The following is a 25430-nucleotide window of genomic DNA, read 5'->3' as shown; positions in this document are numbered from 1 at the left end:
AATTCTATTGGCCGTTTTAAATAATTATGTAAAATATCTTCCATTTTAACAACTTGCGCCTTCAAAAGTATTACAGTGTTACACAGCTCTTCGCTTTCGTAATGTATAAAAACGTTTTCATGCAAAAGAATTTCATTTAGATGTGATAGTAAAAAATCATTTCGGGTCACAAAACTGTATAGAACATTCATAATAAAGTTGGGATTAGTCTTAATTATATTTCTAACTATATCGCCGACAAAATTTAGAGAAGTTGTTCTAGCCAGATTTTCCTTCCGTAGAGTTCGAATCCATAGATGGTTTACTTTTTGACCACCGAATATATTCATATATCCAGGAAACATTTCAAAACTATTAGCTAAACATCTTGTGCTAAGTATTTCCATATTACATTTATCATACATCATTCTGATACCTGGCCAAAAGTTGTAGTTTCGGCATAATATAAAAACATTGTCAATGCATATTTCTGATTCATGTATTTTAAAAAAGTCTATTACAAAGTTTAAATCAATATTTCCTCTATCCCACATTTGTAATATCAATTCAATCCAAATATTATATATTGTGTATTTTCCGCAATCTTTAAACAATTTATCTACAAAATCGATAGCGCATAATTTATTCATAAGTGATAATGATAGTATTATACTATGAAATATATAATTTTTTAAGAAGCGGTTTGATAATAAATTATTTATTACTTCCTTTAATTCATTTGGATATTTTTTTATCAAGCCGTATCCATATTCTGAAAAAAAATCTAGTACTTCAGAAGTTTTTAATTCATTGAAAGATGTAATGCGGGCATATTCATTCTGCTGTAAAGTTTTCAAAATCAAGTTTTCTTTATCAGATTTTCTTATTGATTTTTCTATGTATAGTTCAAGACTTTTGGTACCTTTTTCTTCAAAAATGTGAAAAGTATTTGACGGAAGCTCAACACGTTCAAAGCAATTATTAAGTAGATCAACTTTTTGACTTTTTTCGGCTTTTATTTACAAAGTCGACTTTTTTCATAGACGATAGTCGAGTTATCGACTTTTTTGGAACAAAATAGTCGACTTCGACTTTTCGACTTTTTTCGACAAAAAGTCGATTGTTCGATTATTCGAAAGTCGATTTATAGAACCCTAATTTTTAGTACACATATATTGATAAACTTGGCATTACTTTTAAACGTCATATATTATTTTTTTAAGCAACATTTTTTATTCTTTTGCAGGATTGGCGCGTTGGATGGAGAAACTTGACTATGGAACATTGGAGCACATATCTGTGCATTGGAGGATAGTGAAGAACACTGGAGGATAGCGGAAAAACTGGAAACTGCTTCAATCCTGGAAATAATGTAAGAGTAAAAATTGTAGAGGATGAAAATAGTATTTGTTGGACTTTTAAAAACAATTTTTGTTAATATGCTCATAGTAAAATTTTTATTGAAGAAAATACAGTGACTCAAAATCGGACATGATTTTTATTAAGTTTAAATAAAATAAAAAATATTTTAAAAATTACTTTTTTTTAGATTTTAATTATTTGCATGATTTTAGTGGTATACTTGCCTATTACTCTAATAAAAATTTCTAAAAGATTTATTTTCTTTATAGAAATATTCTACATTAAAGAAGAAATATAAGTAAGCATTTTAAAGTCAAACGCAAAATCGATTTTGCTTCTTTATCATTAAAAATGTATCCAGTTTTACTTAATTGTGTGTTCCATGGTGTTTACATCTTTAACGGCGGTCTAGGAACTATAGAAATAAGGCATCCTAATATTCGAAAAGGAGGAAATACGAAATCTGTACCAAATATAAATAAAATCATGACATAAATGAACATAATTTTAATATTAAAGCGTTAAGGTCAATGAAAAATTTTAAATGGAAAAAGTAAAGCCCGTACATTACTCGAGGTGATAAAAATCCTTCAAAAGTAAAGTAAACTAATATGTATAAGAAAGTCGGCATGAGGTAAAGCACGCTTATAAATTTTTTACTGGTCAAGTTTAAAAACTGTTGATTTATAAGCGCTAAAAATATAACTACGTTTAAATGTTTCTATAGAATATTCACATCAGGACAAATTAGTTCTTTTGGAATACTAAAACTAAACTATAATATGTTCTATGCACTCATATATAGTCTAGTGTATTCTCCCGACATTATACTGGCATATAGTCTCAACAATAGTTACTTTTAGGTCTTATAAAACGACCGTTTTCAAAACTTGACCATAAAAAATTTCTAAGCGTGCTTTTACTCATGCCGACTTTCTTACATTAAGATGACTTATTTCTATAGTTCCTAAACCGCCCCTGGAGATATCTTCATATAGATACCATGGAACACACAATTATATAAAGAAAAGAAAACTTTTGTAAATTTGTATGAAAATAATAAGATATTATACCACTTATACAAATGAATATAATCTCAAAAAGCCGTTTTTAAAATATTTTTTAATTAATTTAAAATTAATAAAAATCATGTCCGATTTTGGGTTTCCAAACGAATTTTACAACATTTTTTTAAAACTTCAAATTTATTTAAAATTTATTTTGTATTTTAAAAAGATGAACATGCTGAACACAAAACTGGTGAAGATTAATAAATTGATTTTAAAGTTTTTAAGATATGATCATTGATATGCGTGTATATATAGCCAGTTTTGGACAAGAACTGAACTACAAGGTTACATACATATATAAACAATGTTTTCTAAAACTTTATATTTATACTAGGTTGCTGCCCGCTACTTCGTTAGCGATACATTTTTGGGTTTAAATTTAATTTAAAAACAATAATACAAACGATTTTTTAAATTTCATTATTTGTTGTAATTCATATGCAATATGTCGTCACGTAAAACGCAAACGGACCAATCTAACATTTTTAAAATTTTACAGGAAAAGCAAAAAACTATTTAAATTAAAAAGTTTGTTTCTATCAACGCGAAACGAATTTTTTAACAGTGAAGTCTATACCTTTGCAACTGTCAAGGTGTATATATAAAATTGCTTTTTAGGTCACGATATGTAAATTGAAAGTCGTTTTCATTAACATCCAATAAATCTCAACAGGATAGAGCTACATGAAACTTTGTAGTTTTTTTCTTCGTAATAAATATTTCAAAAATAAATTATATTGTTTATGTCATACATTTTATTATTAAAGGTAAAAAGTCCAATTTATCCAGTTTTATATACGTCATTGTAACTATTAAACATCTGCATGGGTATACTTGTTCTTAAATTCACAGTACTGCATAGTATCAAAATACACGTACACTATTGTGAAAATATTAAACAAGCATGTGCAGGATGTGTAGGTTCGAACAAATGAGTTATAATCACACACAACTTGCTTAATATAGAAACGGAATATTACTCGTCTCGCTCGTTGAGAGTTGTGTAGTGTTTGATATAGTTAGGCAAAAACATCTTTATGATAGCAAAAACATCTCGAAACCTACGAGTGATCAGTGTGATCAGTTCGAACTTTTACGTACAAACAGCTTTCATGCTTTGTAACCATAGTACTGCGCTAATATTGTTTTGAATGCGAAGATTTTCGGCAATTTACATGTGCACAACACGATCGTAAACGAACCTCTTAACAAGGGCGTAAAAAATACAACAATTTTTTTTAGTTGTTTCAAAGCATTCAACAAAGCATGTTGATGTCGCTTTGTTTCAGAAATTACAATTTATTACAAATTATGGAATGCATATGAGTGAAAAAATTTAAAAAATATTTTACACCCATTGATTATTTGCATTTTGTCGATTAAAAGTAAACTCTACATTCTACTAATTGTATTTTATTCTTGTAACAAAGCGTTTTGTTTAAATTAACACAAAATCTATAAAATCACTCATAAGTTGTCTCGAAACATTTCGAAACAGATCATACATTATTCCGATTGGTTTTTCACTTTAACTCTATTGTCTCTATTTTTTTTGTATTTATTTGCTTTTACACTTTTATTGTTGTGTGTGGATGATCAACTGCTTTTTTAACTTCGGCCGCACTACAGACAGTATTCGTAAAATAAACGAGTGACTTGTAAGTCATTTTTAACGCACTAGTGCAGATGTCTAGTAACTATCATAACAAATGTTAGGTTTCACTATTAAACAATTTGTTTATTTCCTACAAAGAAATCGCGTTGATAGAAAAAATTTTTTAATTTAAATATGTAGTTTTTTGCTTCTCCTGTATAATTTTATAAATGTTAGATAGGTCCGTTTGTCTTTTAGATGACGATATGTATATAAAAGAGTTGTGTTACTGACTGACAGATTCATCATCGCACAGCTCAAACGGCTGAACCTAGAATCATGAAATTTTGACAGTGGATGTGTTTTTGGTTATGTAGATCCACTAAGGAGGGATTTTTGGAAATTTGTACATTATTATCTTACACAATATTAGTGATACAAACAAAAATTAAAATTCACCTGTATATACTTTTAAAATGAGATGGGTGTCTGGTACTTTTTTTTAATTCGTACTTTTAAGGGTAAAAGAGTAACAAAAGTGATTTTGGTACCTTATTTATAACTTTTTAACTAAAAATGTAATAAAAATTTGTAAATGTTTTGGGCATATCTTCCAAAATTATGAGAAACCTGTTTCGTACTTTTATTAAATTCACTTCTTTTTGGGTGCTAAAGAGAGAAAAAAGGATTTCTTGTACTTTATTGTATCACATTAAGAAAACTTTTTCGATTTATTGACGCATACCTATTAAATCATGGACTAACTCTGTAATATTTATTGAAACAAAATATTTGCTATTTCATTGGGGAGAAAAAACTACCAAAAAGGGGAAAAACGGAAATTTCACTTTATTCAAAATTATTGTTGAGCCAACTTTTATAAAATAACCTAACCTAACCTAACCTACACCAAATAAGCTATTGGTATATTATTTTCGAATTCGCCTACTAAAGACTATAAAGGACCAAATTTGGGTAATTTTTGAAAACACAGTTTTTCAAATCTGCATTAAGAGTCGTTTAAGTTTTATTTGCGATATACAATATTTAAAAACGGAATATTTTGTAAACTTAATTAAATGTATCATTAGGTAATAAGGGGGAAAATGGTATTCTTTTTATTAGTACTTTCTTCAAACGTAGAATTTATACCACTATTTCATAATTTCAATATTTATCCATAAACAACAATATTTATTTAACAGATTCTCATCAATGATTTTATTAACATGACTGATAAGAATCTCTTCTACTTTTTCTTTCTTCAAATGGTACTTTTTGTATGTTCTCTAATATGAAGACAAAACATAAAGCACATTATACATAGACGGTCCTTATTGAATAACATTTTTTAAGTGAGAACATTTTCGATACTCAAATGGTAGTTTTTAAATTTCCCATTATGTTGAACATAGAAACATACATTTTAACATACAGGGTCCTGACTGAATTCAAAATTGACGTAATATAAAGTAAATTTTTACGATTTTATAAGTATTTTTTGATCATTCGCCTTGGTAATGCACTTTTAATATACAAAATGGCTCTTAAAAAGTTGTTCTTGCGGTCAAAAGAAAAAAACATGGATGATCTTAATGAATGTGAATCAGTGAGACAAATTCCTTTAAAAAATTCTATCCATTAGTTTATAATTTCGCAGATTTAGCTTGTGCAAGACATTCTCATATATAAAACGATCCTTTATTCCATTTATTCAGTTTATTCATTCAATTTATAAAAGTGAACTTTTTGCTACTTTTTCGTTTTTGTAACAAAATACATGTTTTTTATTATTTCGTTTTGTTTATTATTACTTTCAGATTTATTGAGCCAACCCATTTTCAAAAAAGGTAACTGAACAAATTTTATGAATTTTATTTAAATTTAGTAAATTTGTGAATAAAGATTTTTTAAACAAACCTATGTGATTTTATTTTTTTAATAAAAACATAAGAAAATTATAAAAAACGTATAATGGTAAATATAATGAAAACTATGATTGCTGTCAGAAATGTTTATACTTTTTGACACAATATAAATAATTATATGTGATCAGAAGCATCATTTCTTATGTAAGTATGTTTCTATTATATGGGCCGATTGGGCTGATTTTAAATAGCGTTATATTCGATCGTATTTCCAATAGAATGATTGAAAATTCGGATCTCGTAGATATCTGGGGTCTTCTGAAAACTGATTTCAACATACACACAGACAGACGGACATGGCTAATTCGCCTCCGCTATCTATAAAGATCCAGAATATATATACTTTATAGGGTCGGAAAATTATATTATAGAAATTACAAACGGAATGACAAACTTATGTATATATACCCTTCTCACAGATTATAGACTAGACTTAAGTTCAGACTATATAAACAGACTTTAGTCCAAACTATAGAATAGACTATGGTGTTGTTTACAATCCAGACTTGACAATACTAGACCTTAGTCCAAACTATATACTAGTTTATAATACAGAATATAGACTTTAGTCCAGACTGTATTCTAAACTATAGTCCAGACTATAGACTAGACTATAGTCCAGACTATAGACTAGACTATAGTCCAGACTAGACTATAGCTGACAGCCCAGACTATAGGCTAGCTATAGTCTAGTCGGGACTGTAGACTAGAATATAGACCAGACTATAGACAAAACATAGTCCAAACTATAGACTAGACTGTAGTTCAGGCTATAGACTAGACTATAGCTCATAGTCCTAACTATAGACTAGAATATAGTCCTGATTACAGCCTAGACTACAGTCCAGATTATAGACTAGACTTTAGTTCAGACTATAAACTACAGTCCAGACTATAGACTAGACTTTAGTTATGTTATGTTTTGTTATGCTACTGTTATGTTTTGTTGAAAACAATGAGGATATCTGTAGTGGATTTCTTATTTTTTTATTTTGCAATACTATGTCTAAAATGAAAAATAAAAAAAAGGAAATTAGAACAGTAATAACATAGGAATTCTGTTTAAATATTTATTTTCCTCAAATACCAGTTGTTGGTACGAATCTTGCAAAAAATTGGCTCCAAAAACATCGGCATTTTGATCTTTAAGAGCGGATTTTTGAGATGGTAATCAAATGCCAATTAATAATCAGATTAGTTAATCGAAAAATAAATTTAATCTTATGTTAATCCCCTTTGATGTTTTTGTGTACAAGATTAAACTTCGCATTGTTGCCATACAAAACAACAGAAAACTTCACTGTTTGTTATCAAAACAATGCATATTTTATAAAAAGAAGAAGACAATTGTAAATTTAATATGAAAATTAATGAAAACTTAAATTAAAAACAAAAAAATGTATTTTGAAGTGTCCATAATTTATACTAATCAATAAATAGAACATTTTAATGTTTATATTTATAAAAATTTTATTAATTTTTTGCATCAGCTGTTTACACTTTTGCATTTCGTGCTTAAGATTAAACCACCTCCATTGGGAGCTTAAACTTGCAAACAAAATTAACTAATTGAGTACTCAAAAACATCTTTCGAGGATTAATTTTAATTTAATCGCTAATCTTTCACCTAAAGATTGGCCCTAAACCAAGTACTCAAATCATGATTGTTCACTTGTTTTTCATATTTTTCTATTAGAGGCCATAAATTCTCAATAATTTCCGAAACATTTTTCAAAGATATGGCTGCATCAAGTTTTAGCAATGTTTCGATAGCGCTTGAATCATGAACTTGTTGCGGTCTCATATTCCACGTATAAAAGTAATTGTCTCGACCCGTCGCAGTTACTAATTTCATCGGATAATGCAGATCTACCCAAAGAACGATTGATATATTACGCTTGTGCTGTTCGTTTTTTGTGCTAAATGTAATAAATTTACTTTTATTGTTATTGGCTTTTACGGAAAGCTTCCTTTGTGTTCTACCAAAGTTTGCAAAGTGCATTTGTTGCAAACATAACAAAACCTTGGAACGCCATTTAATTTTAGCACTTTGAACAGCCACCAAATGGGGTACATGATAAAGCAATGTCTTTTGATATATCAGAACTTGGCAGTACTGCAAAATCCGTCTGCAAATCAGAAAATAAAGTTAATTGGTCTGGCATCACCCTTCTGAACAAAAAAGAGAAAGCACTCAATTCGCTGCACAATTGAGTAATTCTCTCTTTGCAGATTGAATGAAAAATGAGTAGTTTGATAAACCACTTTGTTATTTTCCTGCCGGCAAGTATGAAAACTATTTTTTACAAACCACCACAAACGTAAACTGTCATCCAAAGCATTTTGTGTTAATAACAATAAATTTTAGGCATTTCTGATATATAATTTGTGATATTTACATTTATTATTTTATCACAAACTAATTATTTAAAAATAATACAAATTTATACATACATATTTACATGATTAAGTAAAAGGATTTAAATTGGCATCATATTCATTGAGGGTATTACTTTCTGCTTTCTCTTCACTTTCGAATGGATTGGATGATATATTTAAATTTTTTTCATTTTGCAAATTTTTAGTATATAAATATTTATCATCACATTTAAAAGCCAGTTGTCCTATTTTTTCAGAAATATTGAATAACAAGGTATTTTTAGTTTTATTACAACTATTATCCGCAGTATTATAAATTTGATCTGGATTGTTTATTTTTTGTTTCAACATTTGATTATCTGTACATATAATACAAATTACTACTCCACTATATTGTTTGATACATTCTCTATGATACGCATGTTGGCATAAGAAGTACAATGCAGGTTGCTTTATCATTTGTTTGCAAATATCACATAACCTATTTCGAAATTCTATTGGCCGTTTTAAATAATTATGTAAAATATCTTCCATTTTAACAACTTGCGCCTTCAAAAGTATTACAGTGTTACACAGCTCTTCGCTTTCGTAATGTATAAAAACGTTTTCATGCAAAAGAATTTCATTTAGATGTGATAGTAAAAAATCATTTCGGGTCACAAAACTGTATAGAACATTCATAATAAAGTTGGGATTAGTCTTAATTATATTTCTAACTATATCGCCGACAAAATTTAGAGAAGTTGTTCTAGCCAGATTTTCCTTCCGTAGAGTTCGAATCCATAGATGGTTTACTTTTTGACCACCGAATATATTCATATATCCAGGAAACATTTCAAAACTATTAGCTAAACATCTTGTGCTAAGTATTTCCATATTACATTTATCATACATCATTCTGATACCTGGCCAAAAGTTGTAGTTTCGGCATAATATAAAAACATTGTCAATGCATATTTCTGATTCATGTATTTTAAAAAAGTCTATTACAAAGTTTAAATCAATATTTCCTCTATCCCACATTTGTAATATCAATTCAATCCAAATATTATATATTGTGTATTTTCCGCAATCTTTAAACAATTTATCTACAAAATCGATAGCGCATAATTTATTCATAAGTGATAATGATAGTATTATACTATGAAATATATAATTTTTTAAGAAGCGGTTTGATAATAAATTATTTATTACTTCCTTTAATTCATTTGGATATTTTTTTATCAAGCCGTATCCATATTCTGAAAAAAAATCTAGTACTTCAGAAGTTTTTAATTCATTGAAAGATGTAATGCGGGCATATTCATTCTGCTGTAAAGTTTTCAAAATCAAGTTTTCTTTATCAGATTTTCTTATTGATTTTTCTATGTATAGTTCAAGACTTTTGGTACCTTTTTCTTCAAAAATGTGAAAAGTATTTGACGGAAGCTCAACACGTTCAAAGCAATTATTAAGTAGATCAACTTTTTGACTTTTTTCGGCTTTTATTTACAAAGTCGACTTTTTTCATAGACGATAGTCGAGTTATCGACTTTTTTGGAACAAAATAGTCGACTTCGACTTTTCGACTTTTTTCGACAAAAAGTCGATTGTTCGATTATTCGAAAGTCGATTTATAGAACCCTAATTTTTAGTACACATATATTGATAAACTTGGCATTACTTTTAAACGTCATATATTATTTTTTTAAGCAACATTTTTTATTCTTTTGCAGGATTGGCGCGTTGGATGGAGAAACTTGACTATGGAACATTGGAGCACATATCTGTGCATTGGAGGATAGTGAAGAACACTGGAGGATAGCGGAAAAACTGGAAACTGCTTCAATCCTGGAAATAATGTAAGAGTAAAAATTGTAGAGGATGAAAATAGTATTTGTTGGACTTTTAAAAACAATTTTTGTTAATATGCTCATAGTAAAATTTTTATTGAAGAAAATACAGTGACTCAAAATCGGACATGATTTTTATTAAGTTTAAATAAAATAAAAAATATTTTAAAAATTACTTTTTTTTAGATTTTAATTATTTGCATGATTTTAGTGGTATACTTGCCTATTACTCTAATAAAAATTTCTAAAAGATTTATTTTCTTTATAGAAATATTCTACATTAAAGAAGAAATATAAGTAAGCATTTTAAAGTCAAACGCAAAATCGATTTTGCTTCTTTATCATTAAAAATGTATCCAGTTTTACTTAATTGTGTGTTCCATGGTGTTTACATCTTTAACGGCGGTCTAGGAACTATAGAAATAAGGCATCCTAATATTCGAAAAGGAGGAAATACGAAATCTGTACCAAATATAAATAAAATCATGACATAAATGAACATAATTTTAATATTAAAGCGTTAAGGTCAATGAAAAATTTTAAATGGAAAAAGTAAAGCCCGTACATTACTCGAGGTGATAAAAATCCTTCAAAAGTAAAGTAAACTAATATGTATAAGAAAGTCGGCATGAGGTAAAGCACGCTTATAAATTTTTTACGGTCAAGTTTAAAAACTGTTGATTTATAAGCGCTAAAAATATAACTACGTTTAAATGTTTCTATAGAATATTCACATCAGGACAAATTAGTTCTTTTGGAATACTAAAACTAAACTATAATATGTTCTATGCACTCATATATAGTCTAGTGTATTCTCCCGACATTATACTGGCATATAGTCTCAACAATAGTTACTTTTAGGTCTTATAAAACGACCGTTTTCAAAACTTGACCATAAAAAATTTCTAAGCGTGCTTTTACTCATGCCGACTTTCTTACATTAAGATGACTTATTTCTATAGTTCCTAAACCGCCCCTGGAGATATCTTCATATAGATACCATGGAACACACAATTATATAAAGAAAAGAAAACTTTTGTAAATTTGTATGAAAATAATAAGATATTATACCACTTATACAAATGAATATAATCTCAAAAAGCCGTTTTTAAAATATTTTTTAATTAATTTAAAATTAATAAAAATCATGTCCGATTTTGGGTTTCCAAACGAATTTTACAACATTTTTTTAAAACTTCAAATTTATTTAAAATTTATTTTGTATTTTAAAAAGATGAACATGCTGAACACAAAACTGGTGAAGATTAATAAATTGATTTTAAAGTTTTTAAGATATGATCATTGATATGCGTGTATATATAGCCAGTTTTGGACAAGAACTGAACTACAAGGTTACATACATATATAAACAATGTTTTCTAAAACTTTATATTTATACTAGGTTGCTGCCCGCTACTTCGTTAGCGATACATTTTTGGGTTTAAATTTAATTTAAAAACAATAATACAAACGATTTTTTAAATTTCATTATTTGTTGTAATTCATATGCAATATGTCGTCACGTAAAACGCAAACGGACCAATCTAACATTTTTAAAATTTTACAGGAAAAGCAAAAAACTATTTAAATTAAAAAGTTTGTTTCTATCAACGCGAAACGAATTTTTTAACAGTGAAGTCTATACCTTTGCAACTGTCAAGGTGTATATATAAAATTGCTTTTTAGGTCACGATATGTAAATTGAAAGTCGTTTTCATTAACATCCAATAAATCTCAACAGGATAGAGCTACATGAAACTTTGTAGTTTTTTTCTTCGTAATAAATATTTCAAAAATAAATTATATTGTTTATGTCATACATTTTATTATTAAAGGTAAAAAGTCCAATTTATCCAGTTTTATATACGTCATTGTAACTATTAAACATCTGCATGGGTATACTTGTTCTTAAATTCACAGTACTGCATAGTATCAAAATACACGTACACTATTGTGAAAATATTAAACAAGCATGTGCAGGATGTGTAGGTTCGAACAAATGAGTTATAATCACACACAACTTGCTTAATATAGAAACGGAATATTACTCGTCTCGCTCGTTGAGAGTTGTGTAGTGTTTGATATAGTTAGGCAAAAACATCTTTATGATAGCAAAAACATCTCGAAACCTACGAGTGATCAGTGTGATCAGTTCGAACTTTTACGTACAAACAGCTTTCATGCTTTGTAACCATAGTACTGCGCTAATATTGTTTTGAATGCGAAGATTTTCGGCAATTTACATGTGCACAACACGATCGTAAACGAACCTCTTAACAAGGGCGTAAAAAATACAACAATTTTTTTTAGTTGTTTCAAAGCATTCAACAAAGCATGTTGATGTCGCTTTGTTTCAGAAATTACAATTTATTACAAATTATGGAATGCATATGAGTGAAAAAATTTAAAAAATATTTTACACCCATTGATTATTTGCATTTTGTCGATTAAAAGTAAACTCTACATTCTACTAATTGTATTTTATTCTTGTAACAAAGCGTTTTGTTTAAATTAACACAAAATCTATAAAATCACTCATAAGTTGTCTCGAAACATTTCGAAACAGATCATACATTATTCCGATTGGTTTTTCACTTTAACTCTATTGTCTCTATTTTTTTTGTATTTATTTGCTTTTACACTTTTATTGTTGTGTGTGGATGATCAACTGCTTTTTTAACTTCGGCCGCACTACAGACAGTATTCGTAAAATAAACGAGTGACTTGTAAGTCATTTTTAACGCACTAGTGCAGATGTCTAGTAACTATCATAACAAATGTTAGGTTTCACTATTAAACAATTTGTTTATTTCCTACAAAGAAATCGCGTTGATAGAAAAAATTTTTTAATTTAAATATGTAGTTTTTTGCTTCTCCTGTATAATTTTATAAATGTTAGATAGGTCCGTTTGTCTTTTAGATGACGATATGTATATAAAAGAGTTGTGTTACTGACTGACAGATTCATCATCGCACAGCTCAAACGGCTGAACCTAGAATCATGAAATTTTGACAGTGGATGTGTTTTTGGTTATGTAGATCCACTAAGGAGGGATTTTTGGAAATTTGTACATTATTATCTTACACAATATTAGTGATACAAACAAAAATTAAAATTCACCTGTATATACTTTTAAAATGAGATGGGTGTCTGGTACTTTTTTTTAATTCGTACTTTTAAGGGTAAAAGAGTAACAAAAGTGATTTTGGTACCTTATTTATAACTTTTTAACTAAAAATGTAATAAAAATTTGTAAATGTTTTGGGCATATCTTCCAAAATTATGAGAAACCTGTTTCGTACTTTTATTAAATTCACTTCTTTTTGGGTGCTAAAGAGAGAAAAAAGGATTTCTTGTACTTTATTGTATCACATTAAGAAAACTTTTTCGATTTATTGACGCATACCTATTAAATCATGGACTAACTCTGTAATATTTATTGAAACAAAATATTTGCTATTTCATTGGGGAGAAAAAACTACCAAAAAGGGGAAAAACGGAAATTTCACTTTATTCAAAATTATTGTTGAGCCAACTTTTATAAAATAACCTAACCTAACCTAACCTAACCTACACCAAATAAGCTATTGGTATATTATTTTCGAATTCGCCTACTAAAGACTATAAAGGACCAAATTTGGGTAATTTTTGAAAACACAGTTTTTCAAATCTGCATTAAGAGTCGTTTAAGTTTTATTTGCGATATACAATATTTAAAAACGGAATATTTTGTAAACTTAATTAAATGTATCATTAGGTAATAAGGGGGAAAATGGTATTCTTTTTATTAGTACTTTCTTCAAACGTAGAATTTATACCACTATTTCATAATTTCAATATTTATCCATAAACAACAATATTTATTTAACAGATTCTCATCAATGATTTTATTAACATGACTGATAAGAATCTCTTCTACTTTTTCTTTCTTCAAATGGTACTTTTTGTATGTTCTCTAATATGAAGACAAAACATAAAGCACATTATACATAGACGGTCCTTATTGAATAACATTTTTTAAGTGAGAACATTTTCGATACTCAAATGGTAGTTTTTAAATTTCCCATTATGTTGAACATAGAAACATACATTTTAACATACAGGGTCCTGACTGAATTCAAAATTGACGTAATATAAAGTAAATTTTTACGATTTTATAAGTATTTTTTGATCATTCGCCTTGGTAATGCACTTTTAATATACAAAATGGCTCTTAAAAAGTTGTTCTTGCGGTCAAAAGAAAAAAACATGGATGATCTTAATGAATGTGAATCAGTGAGACAAATTCCTTTAAAAAATTCTATCCATTAGTTTATAATTTCGCAGATTTAGCTTGTGCAAGACATTCTCATATATAAAACGATCCTTTATTCCATTTATTCAGTTTATTCATTCAATTTATAAAAGTGAACTTTTTGCTACTTTTTCGTTTTTGTAACAAAATACATGTTTTTTATTATTTCGTTTTGTTTATTATTACTTTCAGATTTATTGAGCCAACCCATTTTCAAAAAAGGTAACTGAACAAATTTTATGAATTTTATTTAAATTTAGTAAATTTGTGAATAAAGATTTTTTAAACAAACCTATGTGATTTTATTTTTTTAATAAAAACATAAGAAAATTATAAAAAACGTATAATGGTAAATATAATGAAAACTATGATTGCTGTCAGAAATGTTTATACTTTTTGACACAATATAAATAATTATATGTGATCAGAAGCATCATTTCTTATGTAAGTATGTTTCTATTATATGGGCCGATTGGGCTGATTTTAAATAGCGTTATATTCGATCGTATTTCCAATAGAATGATTGAAAATTCGGATCTCGTAGATATCTGGGGTCTTCTGAAAACTGATTTCAACATACACACAGACAGACGGACATGGCTAATTCGCCTCCGCTATCTATAAAGATCCAGAATATATATACTTTATAGGGTCGGAAAATTATATTATAGAAATTACAAACGGAATGACAAACTTATGTATATATACCCTTCTCACAGATTATAGACTAGACTTAAGTTCAGACTATATAAACAGACTTTAGTCCAAACTATAGAATAGACTATGGTGTTGTTTACAATCCAGACTTGACAATACTAGACCTTAGTCCAAACTATATACTAGTTTATAATACAGAATATAGACTTTAGTCCAGACTGTATTCTAAACTATAGTCCAGACTATAGACTAGACTATAGTCCAGACTATAGACTAGACTATAGTCCAGACTAGACTATAGCTGACAGCCCAGACTATAGGCTAGCTATAGTCTAGTCGGGACTGTAGACTAGAATATAGACCAGACTATAGACAAAACATAGTCCAAACTATAGACTAGACTGTAGTTCAGGCTATAGACTAGACTATAGCTCATAGTCCTAACTATAGACTAGAATATAGTCCTGATTACAGCCTAGACTACAGTCCAGATTATAGACTAGACTTTAGTTCAGACTATAAACTACAGTCCAGACTATAGACTAGACTTTAGTTATGTTATGTTTTGTTATGCTACTGTTATGTTTTGTTGAAAACAATGAGGATATCTGTAGTGGATTTCTTATTTTTTTATTTTGCAATACTATGTCTAAAATGAAAAATAAAAAAAAGGAAATTAGAACAGTAATAACATAGGAATTCTGTTTAAATATTTATTTTCCTCAAATACCAGTTGTTGGTACGAATCTTGCAAAAAATTGGCTCCAAAAACATCGGCATTTTGATCTTTAAGAGCGGATTTTTGAGATGGTAATCAAATGCCAATTAATAATCAGATTAGTTAATCGAAAAATAAATTTAATCTTATGTTAATCCCCTTTGATGTTTTTGTGTACAAGATTAAACTTCGCATTGTTGCCATACAAAACAACAGAAAACTTCACTGTTTGTTATCAAAACAATGCATATTTTATAAAAAGAAGAAGACAATTGTAAATTTAATATGAAAATTAATGAAAACTTAAATTAAAAACAAAAAAATGTATTTTGAAGTGTCCATAATTTATACTAATCAATAAATAGAACATTTTAATGTTTATATTTATAAAAATTTTATTAATTTTTTGCATCAGCTGTTTACACTTTTGCATTTCGTGCTTAAGATTAAACCACCTCCATTGGGAGCTTAAACTTGCAAACAAAATTAACTAATTGAGTACTCAAAAACATCTTTCGAGGATTAATTTTAATTTAATCGCTAATCTTTCACCTAAAGATTGGCCCTAAACCAAGTACTCAAATCATGATTGTTCACTTGTTTTTCATATTTTTCTATTAGAGGCCATAAATTCTCAATAATTTCCGAAACATTTTTCAAAGATATGGCTGCATCAAGTTTTAGCAATGTTTCGATAGCGCTTGAATCATGAACTTGTTGCGGTCTCATATTCCACGTATAAAAGTAATTGTCTCGACCCGTCGCAGTTACTAATTTCATCGGATAATGCAGATCTACCCAAAGAACGATTGATATATTACGCTTGTGCTGTTCGTTTTTTGTGCTAAATGTAATAAATTTACTTTTATTGTTATTGGCTTTTACGGAAAGCTTCCTTTGTGTTCTACCAAAGTTTGCAAAGTGCATTTGTTGCAAACATAACAAAACCTTGGAACGCCATTTAATTTTAGCACTTTGAACAGCCACCAAATGGGGTACATGATAAAGCAATGTCTTTTGATATATCAGAACTTGGCAGTACTGCAAAATCCGTCTGCAAATCAGAAAATAAAGTTAATTGGTCTGGCATCACCCTTCTGAACAAAAAAGAGAAAGCACTCAATTCGCTGCACAATTGAGTAATTCTCTCTTTGCAGATTGAATGAAAAATGAGTAGTTTGATAAACCACTTTATTATTTTCCTGCCGGCAAGTATGAAAACTATTTTTTACAAACCACCACAAACGTAAACTGTCATCCAAAGCATTTTGTGTTAATAACAATAAATTTTAGGCATTTCTGATATATAATTTGTGATATTTACATTTATTATTTTATCACAAACTAATTATTTAAAAATAATACAAATTTATACATACATATTTACATGATTAAGTAAAAGGATTTAAATTGGCATCATATTCATTGAGGGTATTACTTTCTGCTTTCTCTTCACTTTCGAATGGATTGGATGATATATTTAAATTTTTTTCATTTTGCAAATTTTTAGTATATAAATATTTATCATCACATTTAAAAGCCAGTTGTCCTATTTTTTCAGAAATATTGAATAACAAGGTATTTTTAGTTTTATTACAACTATTATCCGCAGTATTATAAATTTGATCTGGATTGTTTATTTTTTGTTTCAACATTTGATTATCTGTACATATAATACAAATTACTACTCCACTATATTGTTTGATACATTCTCTATGATACGCATGTTGGCATAAGAAGTACAATGCAGGTTGCTTTATCATTTGTTTGCAAATATCACATAACCTATTTCGAAATTCTATTGGCCGTTTTAAATAATTATGTAAAATATCTTCCATTTTAACAACTTGCGCCTTCAAAAGTATTACAGTGTTACACAGCTCTTCGCTTTCGTAATGTATAAAAACGTTTTCATGCAAAAGAATTTCATTTAGATGTGATAGTAAAAAATCATTTCGGGTCACAAAACTGTATAGAACATTCATAATAAAGTTGGGATTAGTCTTAATTATATTTCTAACTATATCGCCGACAAAATTTAGAGAAGTTGTTCTAGCCAGATTTTCCTTCCGTAGAGTTCGAATCCATAGATGGTTTACTTTTTGACCACCGAATATATTCATATATCCAGGAAACATTTCAAAACTATTAGCTAAACATCTTGTGCTAAGTATTTCCATATTACATTTATCATACATCATTCTGATACCTGGCCAAAAGTTGTAGTTTCGGCATAATATAAAAACATTGTCAATGCATATTTCTGATTCATGTATTTTAAAAAAGTCTATTACAAAGTTTAAATCAATATTTCCTCTATCCCACATTTGTAATATCAATTCAATCCAAATATTATATATTGTGTATTTTCCGCAATCTTTAAACAATTTATCTACAAAATCGATAGCGCATAATTTATTCATAAGTGATAATGATAGTATTATACTATGAAATATATAATTTTTTAAGAAGCGGTTTGATAATAAATTATTTATTACTTCCTTTAATTCATTTGGATATTTTTTTATCAAGCCGTATCCATATTCTGAAAAAAAATCTAGTACTTCAGAAGTTTTTAATTCATTGAAAGATGTAATGCGGGCATATTCATTCTGCTGTAAAGTTTTCAAAATCAAGTTTTCTTTATCAGATTTTCTTATTGATTTTTCTATGTATAGTTCAAGACTTTTGGTACCTTTTTCTTCAAAAATGTGAAAAGTATTTGACGGAAGCTCAACACGTTCAAAGCAATTATTAAGTAGATCAATGTGTTCAGGCATTTTAAATTCTGTCTGAACTAAAGCAGATAAATATTGTATAAGGTATTCATTATAACGAAAATCAATTAACTTTTTTATTATTAAAAATGGTGATGTCGTTCCAATAGTTTTAGAATAAATCTTAACTGCTGCTGAAATATCGCCACGTTGTAATAAATGGTCTCCATAATGAACAAGGATATCAGAAACTAAATCAGAATTCGGTGTAGATTCTTGCAAAAATTTCAAGGCAACATCATATAAATTTTTTTCAACTAAACGAGATAATTTATAAGTCAGCTCATGTTCTTTTAAACCGTAAATTTGACCACTTTTCAATAAAATCAAACATCCAGGCTGATCTGTTATAGGTAATATACACAAAACATTCTCAAATTCTTTGTTTAGCACAATAATCTTATTATTGATGTCGATAATAACTAGTTGCGAAGAGTACTCTTTTAAATTTATTGATTCATTAGTTTTGAGTAAAATTATTAAACTTTTACCAAAGCACTCAACTCTCTGTTTGAATCCATTTATTGCGTAGCAAGGACCTCTTCCTTCCGCTGTATAACAATACAGGCCATCATCTCGAGCAACAACAAAATATTTTTCTCCAGTTAATTCGAGCGATTTCAAATTACTACAATGTACGTTGGAAGTCATGTCATCTAAAATTAACTTAGTTTCATTTAGACCTATATTTTTTGATATAACATAGCAAAATACTCCAGCATCAGAACAAATAAACATATTGATATCATTTTTACATTTAAAAAAATTAATTCCTTTAATCGGCTTTACGTTAACTTTAATGAACTTAAACGCATTATGGGGAATATCCTTGTATAGGAAGTTGTTGTAAAATAATACACTGCCGTTTTCTAGACCGATAGATAAACATATTTGTGAATCCGAAGTGTTTAAAGCACTTAAAGCAGTAACTTTAGATTTACTTTCAAGAGTGGAATTACTAATTAACGTAGTAGTTTTGCGATTTAACTGATTTGATATACAGTATATCTTAAGAAAGATTGTACAAGTAATTGAATGCTGACAAAGGAGTATAAGATAATCGGAATCCTCCGGAATGCAACAGAATTTTACGTCTCTTATCTGCAAACTAAAATATTCCCAATCCTTCATGTATATATGAACTTCATCTACGTAGCAAAAAACAGTGTATGTTGAATTATTACAGTAGGCGACCATATTATTATTCTTATTGAGGTATTTATTTAATGGAATGATTTTAAAAAAGTTAAACATTTTGAACGAAAGCTGCAGAGAATTTATTATCTTGTATTATATTATTTTCTACAAATTGTGGAGAGACCTGCGCCGATCGGTTGACAAAATTAGCCGCCGTTAGAGATGCAAACGATACATCGATTTTTGCACCATGTTCCCACGAACACAAGGCGAATTCAGGTAATGTTAAGGTCAAGGTGAATTCAGATAAGGTGGTGGCAGTTCTGCAACAACAACATTTTACATGTATTTTGTTTTTGCATTTGGTTTACGTAGATGTCAAAAACCATAAGTACGGCGAATTCATTTCATGAAAAATGTTTGTAAAATTTGTATATTTTATTAATATTTGGCCATAATGTAGCAGCCGCCGGACGGGTAAATACTTCATATGGGTTTTGTTATATAAAGCGTTCCGGAACAGACTTTTTTAGTTAATCTCTTTATCTACATAGTGTATATATAAAACAATATTGTTTAATTTGTTAACATTTAATAGATTTCAAAATTAAGCCATATGCAAAAGTAAGCTGCCGTTGTTCGGCTAAATTCTTCCTATGTGTTTATATAAAGTGTTCCGGAAGAGATTTTTTTAGTTAATCACGTTATCTACACAATGTTAATATAAAATATAAAACTATTGTTTAATATGTTAACATTTAATAGAAAAAAATATTTTTCCTAAATAACGTATTTGTATACATACCAATTATGCCATTATTTAAATAAAATGACATTTGTTTACGAGATGCTTGGTATTTTTAGATTTTTTACATAAATAATTCAAAATATTAACGAAGTTTTTCTCCGTTTAACGGACATTTTTAAATATAAAATTGTAAACAATAACAAACTTTGACAGCTACATAAACCAGGCGAATTAAGAAAAAAATTATCAGCTGATTGAATAACACCACCTTATCTGAATTCGCCTTGGTTAAGGTTATTATTCAATCAGCTGGTAAGGTTATTATTCTTCACTTGACTGGTACGCACTGATGTCAGAGTTTGTTATTGTTTACATTTCTATATTTAAAAATTTCCGTTAAAACGGAGAAAAACTTCGTTAGTATTTTGAATTATTTATGTAAAAAATCTGAAAATACCAAGCATTTTGTAAACAAATATTTTTCTTGTATAAATAATGAATAGTTGGTACGCATGTACAAACTTAATATAACAATAATATTTTTCTATTAAATGTTAACAAATTAAACAATATTGTTTTATATTTTATATTTACATTTTGTAAATAACATTTTATATTAAGAACCCACATGAGGTATTTACCCGACCGGCTGCAGCTGTCTTCTACGTTATGGTCAAATTTTCAGATCTAAAAAATTAATAAATTGTTTTATATTTACACTGTGTATATAATGTGATTAACAAAATTCTGTTCCCGAACGCTTTTTATAACAAAATCCAAATGAGGTATTTACCCGTCCGGCGGCAGCTGACTGCAAAGTGTAAATCTTAAAAATTTCTCCGCCGGAGTAGAATTTTCCATTTACAATAAAGATTCTTTCATTCGGTATATAATTTTACCAAAAATTTTTACATTTTTATGTTTATTTTTCCCAAAAAAAATATTAATTTTACATAATTTTGGGCACAAACTTAAGTTTTGCAAAATTAATCTGCCGGAGTAAAATTTTTCATTTGGAACAAACATTCTTCCACTCAGGGTATATTATCTTCACAAATGTTAATATTTTTATGTGTATTTTTTATATAATATAAAAATTTAAAAAAAACATTTTCATTAAATGAATTCGCCGCAATTATTGTTATACCCTACACCACTATAGTGGGGAGGGTATTATACGTTGTGCTGATGTTTGTAACACAATATTGGTCCTACACCCACCTTAAAGTATACCGATCGATTCAGAATCACTTTTTGAGTCGATTAAGACATGTCCGTCCATCCATCCGTCTGTCCGGCTGGCTGGCTGTCCATGTAAACCTTGTGCGCAAGGTACAGGTCGCACAGGAACGAAGCCTATTGAAAATGGTTGAAATCGGTCCATTATTTCACCTAGCCCCCATACAACCGTACCTCCCGATTTGGGCTTTTTATACCATAATTACGTCAAATATACTATTATCTCTCTAAAAATTGGCACAAATATGTTTTATATAAGTATAAATGACACTGCAGATTTTCGTAATGATCGGCCCTTATTTGACCCTAGCCAACAAACATACAAAACCCATACAAACCCCCCTTCAAAAAATGTCTTAAGCGTCTAAAATTGACTTGTAACCATTTGTATCGCAATGAAACTCAACAAACCTAACTGTTATTTAAAAATATATCCTTTTCCCAAATTGAATGAGTATCGGCCAATGTTTGACCTATACTTCTATATAATTATATATTTATATTAAGAAAATTAGTTTTTTTTATCAATAAATTGCTTAAATACTTTGGAATTAAGGTAAAATTCAACATAAAAGTTTCTTGATGAAAAATAAAGGGGGTTATTTTGTAAATCTCTTCCCCTCACTTCACTTCATTTTTCATATAAATTGTTTTTGTATTTTAAAAAATATTTTCAACGCAAGGTGAAGTGTTTTACAAAATAAGGGGGAAAATTTTTTAAAATATACTCATGGTGTAGGGTATTATATGGTCGGCCATGCCCGACTACTTGTTTTTGACATCAGTGCGTACCAAATGCAAAAACAAATAACATGGAAAATTTTGTTGTTGCCGAACTGCCACCACCTTATCAGAACTCGCCTTGCACGAACAGTTGAAATAATTAAATCGGCATCTGAATTAAGTAGAATTACACATACAAGAAATGAACGAAACCCACACATACAAAATTATTTTTCTAACCCCGTGTCTATATTAGACAAATATTTATCACGGCACTTGACAAAACGTCGGCAGAAAAATTGTCAGTTTTTTGTTTATGTTAATACACAGGGGTAACGAAACGCTGATTTTATCACGACAACTCACAGATAATTTTATTGAAATAATGCTATATTTTATAAAAACAATTAAAATTAAATGCAAATTTTGTAAATAAACACTAATTTCACTAAAACTTATGTTAAAAATCAATTTTAATTGCACAAAAACAAATTTCTAAACAAATTTTACAATAAAATGACGTTTGTTATCAAGACAACGTTGTCTAAACAATTGTTTAGACAACACTGTCATAACGGCGTTATAACGCTAATAAATGCCGTCTGTACCTGCTAATTTTTTATTATGATAACAATTTGACGTTTAGCATAATAAATATTTGTCTAATATAGACACGGGGTAACACACTGCAATATGGAAATCTATAAAAAATGGATAATTATACCCGTTAATAAAACAACATTTTGATAAAACAGCAACCCCTAACAGCTGTTTTTGATTGTTGTGTGGTGAGTTTCTGTAAAAACGTAAACAAATGAAACAAAAACAAATTACTAGACATATTTATTTTGTGCTAAGAAAAATTTATGTATTTTAATAATGTTTTATTGCCAGTGCAAGTGTTCTTGGTGTACACCATCTACCCTAATAATAATCCCGGTTTCTTTAGAATCGAATATTTTTAAAACGGCCATATATAATGTGCAATTCATTCTATATTCCATGACTGGTTGATAGAGTCACGGAATCCATCGGAGATCAACCTAAAAAAATTAAAATGGGGTGGCTTTAACTTCTTGTTCCGTTCATATGGGGCAAGATTCGAGACTCATCGTATCAGTTCGCCAGATACCTCATTTGTGTATATTGCAGGGTCCTGGTACCCAACACAGCCTTATTGTAAACGGTCTCATAATAACACTTAGTCTTTTCTTCATTCTACGACTATGCAAGAATACAGCTATGAAATATTAATGCTTTAAGTGCTGCATGACTATCAACCTAAAATCTTACCAGAGACCGGCGAACAATGTGATTCCCTATTAGTTCCGTCACTTTCAAGATCGCTAAATCGCCACTTGGAAGACACAACCCATCAGGGAGTCAAGGAACATTTTACACCGTTTGTAACACATCGAAATATTGGTCTAATGTCCATAAAAGTATATGCTTGGATCTTATTACAGTCTAAGACCATCTAGCCAATATTTGCCAAAATAATTTTAGTTGATGGAGTTTTTTATTGAAAATGGACAAATCGGTATACGATAAACTCATCAGGGAGTCAAGGAACTTTTTACACCGTTTGTAACACATCAAAATATTGGTCTAAAATCCATAAAAGTATAGACAGGGATCTTAGCAAATATTTGCCAAAATATTTTTAGTTGATGGAGTTTATTATTGAGCTTCAAAGAAGAAAAACGACAAAAACAAGTTTTATAGGAACTAAAATCTTTTTGCCAAATTTTATGAGGATCGCTTCATATTTGACACTGCTCTCATATAAGGTTCCTCTCAGGAAATTATTTTACAAGATTTATATGATCCAAAACATTTCTGGGTTGGTCCAAAATAGACCCTACCACCATATAAGTTCCCCTTCAGAAAAAGATATTAACTCCAATAATTGTTATAAAAATACCAATATAGTAAAGAAATTCTACATAAAAAATGAGTCAAAATCTTTTTTTCAAATTTAAGGGGATCGGTCCATAATTTAACCTTTTACCGCTCATAACTGGCTTAAAAATGTATATCTATAAAATTCGACATGACAACTTTTATATGAAACAAAATTTATCTGTTGAATTTTGTAAGGGTCGGTCCACAGTTGACCCTAGCTAAAATCGCTAACAGATTATGCCATCCGATTTCTACACTTCCAACTTAAAGTTCTATATATGTTTTTATCGTGCACAAGATCGTCCGATAACAGTTATATATCATTTTTTGTTGTATATATCAAAGTTTGTTGTTGTAGTACACCCCCCAGAACGATGAAATCTTGAAAAAAAAATTTATGCCATCCGATTTCTACTCTTCCAACTTAAAGTTCTATAGATGTTTTAATCGTGCACAAGATCGTCCGATAGCAGTTATATATAATTTTCTATATACGGCTATAGTCACATTTTTTGTAAAAAAAAAAAGTTTGTTGCTGTAGTGTGTACTACACGATGACTAGAACGATGAAGTCCACAAAACAAATTATGCCATAAGATTTGTATATTTCCAACTTAAAGTTCCATATAGGTTTTTATAGTGCACAAGATCATCCGATAGCAGTTATATATCATTTTATATATACGGACATAGTAACATTTGTTGTAAAAAAAAAGTTTGTTGTTGTAGTACACACACTAGAACGATGAAATCCGGAAAAAAATATATGCCATTCGATTTCTACACTTCCAACGTAAAGTTCTATATAGGTTTTTATCGTGCACAAGATCGTCCGATAGCAGTTATATATAATTTTCTATATATGGCTATAGTCATATTTTTTGTAAAAAAAGTTTGTTGCTGTAGTACACACCCTAGAACGATGAAATCCACAAAACAAATTATGCCATCCGATTTGTATATTTCCAACCTAAAGTTCTATATAGGTTTTTATCGTGCACAAGATCGTCCGATAGCAGATATATATCAATTTATATATACTTCCATAATAAAATTTTTTGTAAAAAAAAGTTTGTTGTTGTTGTAC

General features: G+C 28.9%; 3 protein-coding genes across 4 annotated transcripts; all 3 read right to left on the bottom strand.

Annotated features, from left to right (window-relative positions):
• Positions 1 to 219: 219 nt before the first annotated feature.
• LOC119601241 (RING finger protein PFE0100w-like) lies at positions 220 to 9776 on the bottom strand. The gene is made up of 2 exons (XM_037952042.1): positions 8388 to 9776; positions 220 to 1340 (listed from the first exon to the last, which is right to left on the bottom strand). Exon 1 carries the CDS (start codon positions 9429 to 9431, stop codon positions 8400 to 8402), a length of 1032 nt encoding a protein of 343 aa, XP_037807970.1. The 5' UTR covers positions 9432 to 9776; the 3' UTR covers positions 220 to 1340; positions 8388 to 8399.
• Positions 7455 to 8404, bottom strand: LOC119601242. The gene is made up of 2 exons (XM_037952043.1): positions 7872 to 8404; positions 7455 to 7802 (listed from the first exon to the last, which is right to left on the bottom strand). Exons 1-2 carry the CDS (start codon positions 7933 to 7935, stop codon positions 7561 to 7563), a joined length of 306 nt encoding a protein of 101 aa, XP_037807971.1. The 5' UTR covers positions 7936 to 8404; the 3' UTR covers positions 7455 to 7560.
• A 125-nt stretch (positions 9777 to 9901) lies between the features above and the next one.
• On the bottom strand, positions 9902 to 19938 carry LOC119601240 (vacuolar protein sorting-associated protein 11 homolog). 2 transcript variants are annotated; one of them, XM_037952040.1, is made up of 2 exons: positions 17194 to 19938; positions 9902 to 10142 (listed from the first exon to the last, which is right to left on the bottom strand). In XM_037952040.1, the coding sequence occupies exon 1, from the start codon at positions 19843 to 19845 to the stop codon at positions 17206 to 17208; it is 2640 nt and encodes an 879-aa protein (XP_037807968.1). In that variant the 5' UTR covers positions 19846 to 19938; the 3' UTR covers positions 9902 to 10142; positions 17194 to 17205. The 2 variants fall into 2 exon arrangements, with proteins under 2 accessions (XP_037807968.1, XP_037807969.1); XM_037952041.1 differs by having other exon boundaries at positions 9917 to 10142; positions 17202 to 19938.
• Positions 19939 to 25430: the final 5492 nt, after the last annotated feature.

Source organism: Lucilia sericata, unplaced genomic scaffold, assembly GCF_015586225.1.
Source record: "Lucilia sericata isolate MDLA Ls3-8-SP2 unplaced genomic scaffold, ASM1558622v1 Contig000152F_arrow, whole genome shotgun sequence".
NCBI lineage: Eukaryota > Metazoa > Arthropoda > Insecta > Diptera > Calliphoridae > Lucilia > Lucilia sericata.
The sequence above is the reverse complement of the archived record's forward strand: the minus strand, read 5'-3'. Positions and strand labels throughout refer to the sequence as shown.

Excerpts from the sequence above, each read along its gene's own strand:
- LOC119601242 (XM_037952043.1), bottom strand. The coding sequence starts at position 7,935 with ATGCACTTTGCAAACTTTGGTAGAACACAAAGGAAGCTTTCCGTAAAA. Across the intron at positions 7,803-7,871 it reads AAAAGCCAATAACAATAAAA|ATCTGCATTATCCGATGAAA; the intron begins GTAAATTTATTA and ends TTCTTTGGGTAG.
- LOC119601241 (XM_037952042.1), bottom strand. The coding sequence starts at position 9,431 with ATGAATAAATTATGCGCTATCGATTTTGTAGATAAATTGTTTAAAGAT.
- LOC119601240 (XM_037952040.1), bottom strand. The coding sequence starts at position 19,845 with ATGTTTAACTTTTTTAAAATCATTCCATTAAATAAATACCTCAATAAG.